General features: G+C 33.9%; 1 protein-coding gene across 1 annotated transcript in view; it reads right to left on the reverse strand.

Moving 5' to 3' along the window:
• The window catches only part of LOC107597571 (neural cell adhesion molecule 1-like), a gene marked incomplete at its 5' end in the record, with an annotated part of 70092 nt that overhangs the window by 41974 nt on the left and 13342 nt on the right, over positions 1 to 14776 (reverse strand). The window contains 6 exons of the mRNA XM_016288702.1: positions 2822 to 3009; positions 3096 to 3148; positions 3266 to 3409; positions 5585 to 5614; positions 7329 to 7381; positions 7464 to 7493. Coding sequence (XP_016144188.1) covers positions 2822 to 3009; positions 3096 to 3148; positions 3266 to 3409; positions 5585 to 5614; positions 7329 to 7381; positions 7464 to 7493 — 498 coding nt within the window. The remainder of the gene's footprint in view (positions 1 to 2821; positions 3010 to 3095; positions 3149 to 3265; positions 3410 to 5584; positions 5615 to 7328; positions 7382 to 7463; positions 7494 to 14776) is intronic.

Raw genomic sequence — 14776 nt, forward strand, 5'->3', positions numbered from 1 at the left:
AATGAGAGCGAAAATGGGTGGTAATGCTTTGTTTGCTATCGATAGCAATTAAGACATTGAGGGAAGAGAGTTCTCCATTTCTGATGTTACAGCAATATAAGAATAGTAGAAACAAAAGTAAATTGGTCCATTTTTGGTCTGAACTGTCTTTGTTAGCAGAATTTAGTGCTTAGATTAAATGCTACTGGATATTTAATTTGAGACAAACAAAAACAATATTAGGAGTTTGTTCACAAGCATAAATATCTGCAGTATATATGCACTAAAAAGACCAAACTTCTAGCATTAACTGCCTCATTTTCATTAATCAAAAATGGCATTTATTGTTCTAACCAGACATGACACAACAAAATATCAAACAATAAATTTGGTCTCTTCCATGCAAATCCTAACCACTATTTTGCTAACCAGCTTGATTAGCAACAGGACATTTTGTCGGTCACTGGGTTTTTATATGACGCGTCAAGCTAGGTAACCCCACCCACTGTAAAATATCATTGGTCTAAAATTCAGCTCCAAATATCAGATATACAGATATTGTTGACCAGTCAATCACTGTTAATAATTGAATCCATTAAGCTTTTCTAGCATCAATTTATCAATTTCACCCTCAAAATGAAAGTGCATTGAAAAATGTATTAGAAAAACACCAATATTAGCATTTCTTAAGCAAATGTATTAGAGATGCACGGTATATTAGTTACATATTGGTTATTGGGTGTTATTAGAGATTGGATATGGATGGATATACTCCATATTGTATATCAGCCAATACTGGATATTTAATTGTGCATGCTTATTTCTTCTGTTCTTACTTTTTGATTCCTTTTGCCAACATCTAACACTCACTTAAAGTTGATATTTAAAATAATAATAATAATTCATTATAAAGGTGAAAAATATTGGTTGACCGAAACGTTGCTCATTAAAATATTTTTGTGATGATGTAAATATAAGTAATGTGTGGGATTTATATTTTTCTTTATATCGTAATTTCATCCAGTGCAGCTATGATTGACTCAGGTGTGCAAGGCACAATATATTTTTTGGATTATACTTATTAGTGAAATTTACATTAGCCATCAGTTATCAGTTGTTTGCCATGAAGGAACTAAGGATCCTCAAATGCAAACTGTGTGTGTTTTGCTTCAAGAGAGCAATCATACACTTGTGTTGTGTTTTACTTTCTTTCTTTTATATTCATTTATTCATTCATAATCATTTATCTTTTTATCATTTCATTTAATCATATAATCATTTATAATAATTAGGGATGCACCAATACCGATACTGGTCTCCTGTACTCGTACTCGTTAAAATGGCCCGATACCAAACGCCGATACCACACAGCATGTGATAAGCGCCATATTCAAACAAAGAAACACCGACAACAGAACAACAGACAGCAGAAAGGAGTTAAGGATGTCTACTACGAAGTATATGTATGCAATGAATATAATGTTAAACATTCAGTATTAATGCCTATATAGCTGATGTGCGCGAGCTGATAAACAAAGCACGCTGAGTGGATTGAGCGCGTGGCGGCGCAGATGCGCGAGCTTGTCAAGTAAATATATCTTTCTCACAGACATCACTGGAGAGTTTGTAGTTCGGTCGGATATGTCAAAAACAAGTAAGTAAAACAATGCACAAGTTACTTAACGGTAGGGAGAGAGAGAGAGAGAGAGAGAGAGAGAGAGCGCAATTATGTTGTGTGATCTTTGATGTTCACTCACTTAGCACACGCATCATTTGGATTAAAACTGTCGCTCTGAGACTCTGGATTGACCTGGGACAGATCAAGCGAATGCATTAACCTCTAGTCTCTATCTCAGCATTTATCTTTCAAACATGCATTTTATCACTGTCATTCCATTAGACGTGTATTTACTCCTGACAGCGTTCTCCCTGTGCTAAAATATTGATAAGACGCATAGGCTGCAGTGACGCCCTACAGCAACACTATCCCTTTCTGGGTGAAGCTCACAAAAACAGGTCCCGATCACATTTCACCCCCAAAATCAAAATAAATCATAAAAAAAGTGGGTAAAATATTTAAAATACAGAAAATGAAGCTCATTTTCAAAACCATATGGAGTGTTCAAATCGTTCTTGTGTACATCGACTCAAATTTCATTCACATGAAATCTATGACTGCTTTCCCGCCTACTATAAACTAACTACAGCAATAAGCAAACAGCATTTGGGTTTACGCTGTAAGGGAAATAAACATTACATTGGTTGAACCTACTGAATGAACACATCCAGTCTAAACTAGTGGTATTTAAGTGTCATTTATATACTATTACAGTTTTCATTAACATTTTGAATTAGCTTTTATTTTTGTATTTTTCCATTTTAATTTTAGCTTAAGTTTTAAAAACATTTCTAGAAATTTTTTTGCTTAGTAATATTTAAAAAATAAATAAAATGATTAATAAAGTTTTAGCAATTTTGTTTGTGCTTTTGCCATTTTGATTTTAGTAAAATTTTTAGTAATTTTGTTATATGCGTTTGACATTTTATCTTTTTTTTTGTTAGTTTTAGTCATTACTGATGTTTGTTTAGTTTAATTTTTCATGTAATATTTATATTTTATTTCAGATTTATTATATAATATGATCTAATATAATATGAGGATATATTTGGATAATGGATGGACGTATAATATAATATAATATAATATAGAAACCACATTTCTTTCTTTTGTTTAGGGGCAAAATCAAAGCAGCACATATTGTTTGTCCAGTTTCGAAATATTCATCCATCTGGGTTCATGTGAATGTTTATGTTCTCATGAAGGTGTCTGCGTGGGTTGTACCTCCAGGTAGCTGGCGGAAGGCGTGTTATAGATCTTGATATTGGAGATGTTAGCGTTAGGCAGCTGGACGCCGTCTCGCAGCCACGTAATGGACACATTGCTGGGGTGAGCCAGCACTTCACAGCTGATGTTGGCTGGGTTGCCCTCCCACGTGTACACCGTTACTGAGCCCAGGATTTTCGGGGCATCTGTGATGAAAGGTAAAGCATATACAAATGAAAACAAACAAACCTGCCGGTAGCTCTGACCCTTCATCTACCTACCACCCCTCTACATCCGCTAAGGGAGAACGAAGCCTCCCCTCTCATTACCGCTGATGCCTTTATTCTGAGAATACAGTGGTTAAAGATCAAAATGTCCAGGGCTTAAACGTAGAGTGCTGAAAACACAGCGCTGTGTGATGTTGAACACATCTGTTCACGGCAGTACATAAAAGCCAATCACGCTTCACTGGCTTCAAAAGGCCCCTCCTCCGAGCAGCGTCCCTGAATAGCATGCTGGGGGGAGGCTTCAGGCACGATGCTCACATGACGTACGCGATTGGGCCTGCGTTCCCTCACAGACTGCGTGTGAATAGCTCCCGGCCCGCTGAGATACTGTTCACACATTCATCAGAGCTTCAGATGTCATTAGTCCCATCACAACAATACACGCCTGGTACAAATGCACTAAACATGCGAAGAGGGAGGCTGGTATTTTCACAGCATACGCCGGCGCTAATGTGAAAACAAATACAAATAGGCGCAGTGGGGGCAGCACAATGAGAGCGAAAATGGGTGGTAATGCTTTGTTTGCTATCGATAGCAATTAAGACATTGAGGGAAGAGAGTTCTCCATTTCTGATGTTACAGCAATATAAGAATAGTAGAAACAAAAGTAAATTGGTCCATTTTTGGTCTGAACTGTCTTTGTTAGCAGAATTTAGTGCTTAGATTAAATGCTACTGGATATTTAATTTGAGACAAACAAAAACAATATTAGGAGTTTGTTCACAAGCATAAATATCTGCAGTATATATGCACTAAAAAGACCAAACTTCTAGCATTAACTGCCTCATTTTCATTAATCAAAAATGGCATTTATTGTTCTAACCAGACATGACACAACAAAATATCAAACAATAAATTTGGTCTCTTCCATGCAAATCCTAACCACTATTTTGCTAACCAGCTTGATTAGCAACAGGACATTTTGTCGGTCACTGGGTTTTTATATGACGCGTCAAGCTAGGTAACCCCACCCACTGTAAAATATCATTGGTCTAAAATTCAGCTCCAAATATCAGATATACAGATATTGTTGACCAGTCAATCACTGTTAATAATTGAATCCATTAAGCTTTTCTAGCATCAATTTATCAATTTCACCCTCAAAATGAAAGTGCATTGAAAAATGTATTAGAAAAACACCAATATTAGCATTTCTTAAGCAAATGTATTAGAGATGCACGGTATATTAGTTACATATTGGTTATTGGGTGTTATTAGAGATTGGATATGGATGGATATACTCCATATTGTATATCAGCCAATACTGGATATTTAATTGTGCATGCTTATTTCTTCTGTTCTTACTTTTTGATTCCTTTTGCCAACATCTAACACTCACTTAAAGTTGATATTTAAAATAATAATAATAATTCATTTGGGTTTTTGATATTAGACAATTTTGCTGACTAGTTGTTCTGTTATCAGACAAAACAGATATTTTCTGACAGGATCTGGCATCCCGGGCTGAATCTGATATTTCTGAAATGGAGGCATGATCTAACAGCCATCAGTTATTATTTTCAGTTACTGGCCATAACATGGAGGGAAAAAAAGCAAGAATATTAATATGTGTGCACCTGAATATTAATTTATTTATAATTCGAAAGTTTTCCACGTGTTTTTGTGGAATTAATTAATAATTTGAATGACAATTTAATAATGAAAATTCCTCAGTTTACATTCCTTGATATTACTGACTCACGCAGCATTCAATTGTGGACACAAACCTTGTCACGTTGCACTTGGTGAGGACACTGTGTGATTGAAGTCTATTGGGAGGCTTTTTCATATCACTGGTGTCCTGAGGTGGGGGAGGGGGGTGATAATGTCGAGGAGTGGCTGTAGTTTTGATACATTAACTAACATTCTCTACTGAGTTGCCATATGCTACTGAATCTCTATGACAAACAGCTATACATTTCAATCAGCACATTCAACAGACTTTATCTCCCTTTCTTCTCAGATAAGGCTCTATTTATTCATTTGCAACGCGAGAACGCCATATCATTAAAGTTTTAGAGCCACAGTTTTCAGCAGAAAGGTCTTTTTAATAATGCACGCTTGGATGGAGGTGGTTTCCTCAAATATCTATTTTTGTAAGGATGGAAAAGGAAAAGTCTCGGTGTGAACAACAACAAAAGCACTTTGTGCAACATCAATTACTTAAAAGAAAAGAAATCATCACATAACACTAACAAAAAAGGACTTTATAAAGCTTTATCAAAATATGAACCCTTCAAGAATGCAGTCTTATGATGTCCTAATGAAAAGAAAAATTATGTCATAATGACTTAATTGATTAGATACAGAATGGAAAAGAGGCCATGCACTGAATATAGAAAGTGAAAACTACAACTACATCATTCCACTCTCAGATGAAACAAAGCTGTCATTGTAATTCAGAGATTTGATCTGATGGGAAAGAAAGAGGTTCATGGAGTTGATGGCTATCTTCATAATTTAGTTTATGGAGACATGGATACGGAATCTCTACCTTGTGCTGTTCGGGTCGAGTCCAAGAGGCCTGCAAAGAACACAGACAAAACAACACAAAGAGGCAAAGCAGTCCTTTAGAAGGAATCCTCTGTTATTGAGAATAAAAGCACTGCACATTAAAATACATTTGTTTATTGATTAATTGTATGGACTAAAAGTGAAATATTACAAAGGTATATTGCAAAAAATAATAATAATAAAACATCATATTACGAAGCAGATTAAATATGTTGTTTTGCTCTTATTTTAGCATTACTTACTAATTCAGTTAAACAGTTGTTTATTCTGGTTAATTCAATTCTGCTTACACACACCATAAAATAATAAAACAAAAGTAATATAAAAATTATTGTTGCTTTACGAAAAAGCATAGGCAAAAAAAAAATCATTTAATAATAATTAAAAAAAAAACATCCGAATTTAATTGAAAACATGAATTTACTTGAAAAGCAAACCTGAGAAAAAAAGTTTTTTTTTCATTTTCAGACAATTCATCTTTTAGTAAGTGTTTTTTTATTAGATGTTGACCGATTAATCAGTTACGCCGATTAATCGGCACCGATAGTCGATTGCTGGAACAATAGTTAATAGTGGAACAATAGGTATATGTGTCCTTCTTCCTCTTTTACACATACACACTGTGAAGATGCTACTTCTGGTGAGGAACTGACACCAGACAGCTAGACAAAAACATATGCACATCTTATTTGCACCTCATAATAAGCAATTATATTTATTTCATACCATATAAGGTAACGTATAACTCCTGAATACGTTGATTGGATGTCCGAGATATTGTTTGCATAAATATTTTATTCCATTTTAAAAGTATGGTTTCAGTATGGATTTTTAAATTTTATTTACTTTTTATTTTACTTTATTTTCAGTACTGTTTTTTTATAATGTTTTTCAATAAGTTTTTAGTTTTCATTCAGTATCAATTTGAAAAACAATCGGTTGATTAATCGGTTATCGGCCAGTGTTGTCCAACTTAGTTAATGGTAAAATCCACTGCTGGTCAACCTCTAGTTTTTATTACCCTTTTGGCAATTTTTTTTCTCCTTTTAGTGAGGTTTAAACAAGACTTATTATCCATAATTTTGCTTCTCAAAAAAGTTTATTTTGTTTTAAGGGCATTTAGATATTTATACTGGAAAACTATATAAAACACTTGATAAAAAAAATATTTTTGAGGTGCATTATGATCTTAAAAAGAATGAGTTCTTTAAAAAAAAAAAAAAATGGTACTGGGGTAAGACCGCGGTCTGTAACACTGAATCTCTATGACAAACAGCTATACATTTCAATCAGCACATTCAACAGACTTTATCTCCCTTTCTTCTCAGATAAGGCTCTATTTATTCATTTGCAACGCGAGAACGCCATATCATTAAAGTTTTAGAGCCACAGTTTTCAGCAGAAAGGTCTTTTTAATAATGCACGCTTGGATGGAGGTGGTTTCCTCAAATATCTATTTTTGTAAGGATGGAAAAGGAAAAGTCTCGGTGTGAACAACAACAAAAGCACTTTGTGCAACATCAATTACTTAAAAGAAAAGAAATCATCACATAACACTAACAAAAAAGGACTTTATAAAGCTTTATCAAAATATGAACCCTTCAAGAATGCAGTCTTATGATGTCCTAATGAAAAGAAAAATTATGTCATAATGACTTAATTGATTAGATACAGAATGGAAAAGAGGCCATGCACTGAATATAGAAAGTGAAAACTACAACTACATCATTCCACTCTCAGATGAAACAAAGCTGTCATTGTAATTCAGAGATTTGATCTGATGGGAAAGAAAGAGGTTCATGGAGTTGATGGCTATCTTCATAATTTAGTTTATGGAGACATGGATACGGAATCTCTACCTTGTGCTGTTCGGGTCGAGTCCAAGAGGCCTGCAAAGAACACAGACAAAACAACACAAAGAGGCAAAGCAGTCCTTTAGAAGGAATCCTCTGTTATTGAGAATAAAAGCACTGCACATTAAAATACATTTGTTTATTGATTAATTGTATGGACTAAAAGTGAAATATTACAAAGGTATATTGCAAAAAATAATAATAATAAAACATCATATTACGAAGCAGATTAAATATGTTGTTTTACTCTTATTTTAGCATTACTTACTAATTCAGTTAAACAGTTGTTTATTCTGGTTAATTCAATTCTGCTTACACATACACCATAAAATAATAAAACAAAAGTAATATAAAAATTATTGTTGCTTTACGAAAAAGCATAGGCAAAAAAAAAAATCATTTAATAATAATTAAAAAAAAAACATCCGAATTTAATTGAAAACATGAATTTACTTGAAAAGCAAACCTGAGAAAAAAAGTTTTTTTTTCATTTTCAGACAATTCATCTTTTAGTAAGTGTTTTTATATTAGATGTTGACCGATTAATCAGTTACGCCGATTAATCGGCACCGATAGTCGATTGCTGGAACAATAGTTAATAGTGGAACAATAGGTATATGTGTCCTTCTTCCTCTTTTACACATACACACTGTGAAGATGCTACTTCTGGTGAGGAACTGACACCAGACAGCTAGACAAAAACATATGCACATCTTATTTGCACCTCATAATAAGCAATTATATTTATTTCATACCATATAAGGTAACGTATAACTCCTGAATACGTTGATTGGATGTCCGAGATATTGTTTGCATAAATATTTTATTCCATTTTAAAAGTATGGTTTCAGTATGGATTTTTAAATTTTATTTACTTTTTATTTTACTTTATTTTCAGTACTGTTTTTTTATAATGTTTTTCAATAAGTTTTTAGTTTTCATTCAGTATCAATTTGAAAAACAATCGGTTGATTAATCGGTTATCGGCCAGTGTTGTCCAACTTAGTTAATGGTAAAATCCACTGCTGGTCAACCTCTAGTTTTTATTACCCTTTTGGCAATTCTTTTTCTCCTTTTAGTGAGGTTTAAACAAGACTTATTATCCATAATTTTGCTTCTCAAAAAAGTTTATTTTGTTTTAAGGGCATTTAGATATTTATACTGGAAAACTATATAAAACACTTGATAAAAAAAATATTTTTGAGGTGCATTATGATCTTAAAAAGAATGAGTTCTTTAAAAAAAAAAAAAAACTTCAGTGTTATTAATAACAACATTAAAAAATACAATAAAATGCTGTAAGTAATGACTTTTTTTTACATTTTGCAGATAACAGGACCACTACATTTCTACGCTCAAGAAAAAAAAAAAAAAAAGTACAAAACGTTCACTGAAGTGAACCTATGGTACAAAAGCTAAGAGGTACAACTTTGTGTCTTATTTACCTCTAAATGGTACATATTAGTACCTAAAGTAAACACAGATAAACACTTCATGCAATCACTTTCCCTATGAAAGTGGCTAAAGTTTTCTGTGGACTCACGGCACTTCACGCGGAGGCTGAACGTGCACATGCTTAGCAACACGATGCAATGGACAGGAAACCGCTTGACATGCTAGAACACATTGAGATTATCACCAGACAAAACACATGAAGAGCAACAGGCGCAAATCGAACGATGCCTGAAATGGTCTGCACTCTGTGTTAGTGCACTTGAGCACAACAATGTGTCTCTGTACCATGCTTGCAACAACAAAAAAAGCCAAGAGTTGTACCAAGCGAGTCATTTTGCAAGAGCATCAGAAAAAAAAAAGCAAAACTCTTGCAGGGTTATTATGATGACAGCAGGCTGAGTCTGCTAGTCTTGCAGCTTTCATTTGGCTAACTACCTCCCCGGAGACCCGTGTGGGATAAACAGTTATGATCAATGCCTTTATTCTACAATGCCGTCTAATTGCTACTAATTACAGTTAATATCTTAGTATAAACTGAAGCCCTAGGCTGATGACGAATGCTTGTATGCTATTTTCTGGCCTGATAAAGTAACAGAACAAAATTAACAAGCTGATTATGTAAATGAAATGTTCAGGTTATTGTTGACGTTATTACATGATGATTATTCTGATTACATCAGGTGCCCAACACCTCAGGCCTGCTCTGATCTCTCAAATGCACACAATGAATCTGTGATGATTACAATATGAATGGAGAACAAATCCATATGCGTAAAGCAAATCTAGAACTTGGCAGCTTATTCAAACGAGTTACTGAGGAGTGAATTATTGGTGTTAATTGTAAAATGCAAAACCACATGTAGAAAAGTTTGTGCAGCGTAGTGAAGGAGGCTGGAGCACATATGGGATAAAGGCATGAAAGTACCTTTGTCAAAAAGTATTACTTTCTTAATGGGGTCATATCATTCTTTTTTATTATTTTATATATTTGTTTTCACAGGGATTATCTATGTTAGTATAGGTTTTTGAGGCAAAACACTTATAATTTACTCATAATGCTGCCCCCCATAAAAAAAAAAAAACGTAGTGAAGGAGGCTGGAGCACATATGGGATAAAGGCATGAAAGTACCTTTGTCAAAAAGTATTACTTTCTTAATGGGGTCATATCATTCTTTTTTATTATTTTATATATTTGTTTTCACAGGGATTATCTATGTTAGTATAGGTTTTTGAGGCAAAACACTTATAATTTACTCATAATGCTGCCCCCCATAAAAAAAAAAAATTAGATCAGATTGAAATGAATAGGAATCATATTTAAATAAAATGTAGCTGCTTGTTTGGGTTCATTTGGGAGAAGAGTACATTAATGTTCAAAAGTTTGTTTTTTAAAGGAAGACTCTTATACTCAACAAGCTGCATTTATTTTCTCAAAAATACAGTAAAACAACAATATTGTGGATATTATTACAGTTTAAAATAACTTTTAATATATGTTAAAATTGAATTTATTCCTGTTATGTAAAGCTGAATTGTCAGCATCATTACTCCAGTCTTCAGTGTCACATGATCCTTCAGAAATCCTTCTAATATGCTGATTTTGATGCTCAAGAAACATTTCTTATTATAATTAGTGTTGAAGACAGTTGTGCTGCTTAAATTAATAGTTCAAAGGAACATATGCATAGTGAATCGCACATGAACTGGCAATCATTTTTTTTACAACAGAGAGGGAGGAGGAATTAAATATTATTTTAATATTTTGGAGGAAACCGAGATAAATTTTTTCAAGATTTTTGATGAACGGAGAGTTCAAAAGAACAGCATTTATTTGGAATAGACATCTTTCTTAATATTATAAATGTCTGTTTCTTGTGATCAATTGAATGTGTCTTTACTGAATAAAACTTATCAAATTATATTTTTGATCATTTTCTTTGGGATAACACAGGGCATTGTCTTTTTTATTGTGACTACTAACAGATCATTAACACCATAAATATGCATCAAATTCTTATTGAAATGGCATTTTCGCTGCTAACCTGTTATGCGTGTGAAGGAGAGGTAACAGGGTATTCATTAGGTGAGAGAAAACACCGCTGCTCTGAAAAAGCACTTGAAGACTTCAAGCTAAATCTTGGAAATCTGCTCCTACTTCACACCGTTCCCTTAATTTGTTAGGGAAGACATGCAGAGCAGCAGCTGCTACACAGCCAGACACAGCACAAGTTTTCTGCTGCTGGTTTTACTCTTATAATTAGCATTTTGTTATTAGGAAGGGAATAATATAATCTATTCTGCTTTCTCATTACATTATCATAACTGGACAGACCAAATTTTTGAATCAGTGTCACTGATGTGATGCCAAAAACTTGGAGATTTCAGAACAAGTCGGTTCTGCAGCTTGGTTTAAATAAAGGGAGTTTTAAATTCTTAAAGTGAGTATTTTCATAGTACAATAAATTCTTTCATATCAGAAGATCAAAGGGAAATTGATTACTCCTATGAAATGAACCCTTCAATACATTTCTTTTAATTTTCTAAATCAGAAATGCAATTAATAACGTGCCACAGACACTGATGACAGCGCAAAAGTTCTATTTAACCTGGAAGATTCCTTTAAACTATTCACTCTTGCAGAATAAAAAAACATCAACACGGCTGCTGTGAAAATCCTACGCTCCAGTGGAGCTACCATGAGAGGGACAGTGTCCATATCTCCGTTTCATCAGATCAGCTACAGTTTGCCAGGAAACGCTGTTTACCAAGCTCAGGGGATAGGTGGCTTTTCACTGGCTGTGGGGTCAAAAACCCTTAAAATTTACTCAAAAAGCTACCCCCCATAAAAAAAAAAAAATTAGATCAGATTGAAATGAATAGGAATCATATTTAAATAAAATGTAGCTGCTTGTTTGGGTTCATTTGGGAGAAGAGTACATTAATGTTCAAAAGTTTGTTTTTTAAAGGAAGACTCTTATACTCAACAAGCTGCATTTATTTTCTCAAAAATACAGTAAAACAACAATATTGTGGATATTATTACAGTTTAAAATAACTTTTAATATATGTTAAAATTGAATTTATTCCTGTTATGTAAAGCTGAATTGTCAGCATCATTACTCCAGTCTTCAGTGTCACATGATCCTTCAGAAATCCTTCTAATATGCTGATTTTGATGCTCAAGAAACATTTCTTATTATAATTAGTGTTGAAGACAGTTGTGCTGCTTAAATTAATAGTTCAAAGGAACATATGCATAGTGAATCGCACATGAACTGGCAATCATTTTTTTTACAACAGAGAGGGAGGAGGAATTAAATATTATTTTAATATTTTGGAGGAAACCGAGATACATTTTTTCAAGATTTTTGATGAACGGAGAGTTCAAAAGAACAGCATTTATTTGGAATAGACATCTTTCTTAATATTATAAATGTCTGTTTCTTGTGATCAATTGAATGTGTCTTTACTGAATAAAACTTATCAAATTATATTTTTGATCATTTTCTTTGGGATAACACTGGGCATTGTCTTTTTTTATTGTGACTACTAACAGATCATTAACACCATAAATATGCATCAAATTCTTATTGAAATGGCATTTTCGGCTGCTAACCTGTTATGCGTGTGAAGGAGAGGTAACAGGGTATTCATTAGGTGAGAGAAAACACCGCTGCTCTGAAAAAGCACTTGAAGACTTCAAGCTAAATCTTGGAAATCTGCTCCTACTTCACACCGTTCCCTTAATTTGTTAGGGAAGACATGCAGAGCAGCAGCTGCTACACAGCCAGACACAGCACAAGTTATGCTGCTGATTTTACTTTTATAATTAGCATAGGGCATTGTCTTTTTTATTGTGACTACTAACAGATCATTAACACCATAAATATGCATCAAATTCTTATTGAAATGGCATTTTCGCTGCTAACCTGTTATGCGTGTGAAGGAGAGGTAACAGGGTATTCATTAGGTGAGAGAAAACACCGCTGCTCTGAAAAAGCACTTGAAGACTTCAAGCTAAATCTTGGAAATCTGCTCCTACTTCACACCGTTCCCTTAATTTGTTAGGGAAGACATGCAGAGCAGCAGCTGCTACACAGCCAGACACAGCACACGTTTTCTGCTGCTGGTTTTACTCTTATAATTAGCATTTTGTTATTAGGAAGGGAATAATATAATCTATTCTGCTTTCTCATTACATTATCATAACTGGACAGACCAAATTTTTGAATCAGTGTCACTGATGTGATGCCAAAAACTTGGAGATTTCAGAACAAGTCGGTTCTGCAGCTTGGTTTAAATAAAGGGAGTTTTAAATTCTTAAAGTGAGTATTTTCATAGTACAATAAATTCTTTCATATCAGAAGATCAAAGGGAAATTGATTACTCCTATGAAATGAACCCTTCAATACATTTCTTTTAATTTTCTAAATCAGAAATGCAATTAATAACGTGCCACAGACACTGATGACAGCGCAAAAGTTCTATTTAACCTGGAAGATTCCTTTAAACTATTCACTCTTGCAGAATAAAAAAACATCAACACGGCTGCTGTGAAAATCCTACGCTCCAGTGGAGCTACCATGAGAGGGACAGTGTCCATATCTCCGTTTCATCAGATCAGCTACAGTTTGCCAGGAAACGCTGTTTACCAAGCTCAGGGGATAGGTGGCTTTTCACTGGCTGTGGGGTCACTGGCACAAATGAACAAAGCTATCAATGACGGCACTAGTATAGGGCATTCATCTGAAAGAGCATTGTGTCTGAAAACAAGAGCTGCCCTACACATGCCCTGCTCTTCCTGGAGTGTGTCTGTGGGGTTTAGGAATAAAACCCTCCCTAAACCTACAACCATCTCAAGCTAGACACACTTTTGTACTGTGTGATCTTATTACAGTCTGTCTATTTTAATACTACGGGTCTGGTGAAAAAATAAATACAATTCTGATTATTCACTCATGCTCATGTCATTCCAAACCCATATGACTTTCTTGATTCTGCTTTCTGCTGTGGAACGCAGGTGTTATGTAGTGAAGTTATATGTTATGTTGTGTTTTCTATTGTTGATCAAGTAACATTCTAATTATTATTAATGAAATCAATTAAAAAAAACAGCCATGCTACTTACAATTTTTTGTGAAAACCATGATACATTTTTTTCACAATTCTTTGATGAATCGAAAATTCAAAATAACAGCTTTTACTTGAAATAGATCTATCTATCTATCTATCTATCTATCTATCTATCTATCTTTGCAGTTTTCCATTAAAAATATGTAAATATTCTTAAAATATAAAATAAATAATGCATTTACTTCAGAAGTAAAACTGTAAATTATTTAATTTTAATAATAATGTAATTTATTATTATTATTATTATTTTAAAAATATATAATTTTATTATTTTAAGCATTCATCTTAAATCTAGTTACATTTTGTAAAAAAAAAAAGATTATTTGCATTGTTTCATTGTATGCAGCTTGAACAGTCTGCTCAATATCTCCTTTTGAATTCTACCCCCAAAAAAGAAAATCATGCAAGTTTAGAATAACACAGAAGTTTAATTTTTGGTTCCCTTTCTCTTTAATGTGCTCTACAGATTTCTCAAAGGAGACCCAGAAAGGAAGGCACAACTGAGAAAAGACAAGAGAAAAAGTGGCTGATGTATTGGTTCTTGTTCAGAGTTGAGTTCTCCTCTTGTCTTTCAACCGGATTGTGATAAGCTGTGGTTCGTGGCCAATTCTTTATCGCCCTGCGGCGCTCCTAACCTGACATTTTTATGACCTGCTCATTTGTCTGGCACCTTGGTAAGTGGCTCAGAGACTGCAATATATGACAGTCCTCAACTCGTTTTTTATTGACC

The sequence above is a fragment of the Sinocyclocheilus grahami genome, unplaced genomic scaffold, assembly GCF_001515645.1.
Source record: "Sinocyclocheilus grahami isolate Dianchi unplaced genomic scaffold, SAMN03320097.WGS_v1.1 scaffold233.1, whole genome shotgun sequence".
Classification (NCBI taxonomy): Eukaryota; Metazoa; Chordata; class Actinopteri; order Cypriniformes; family Cyprinidae; genus Sinocyclocheilus; species Sinocyclocheilus grahami.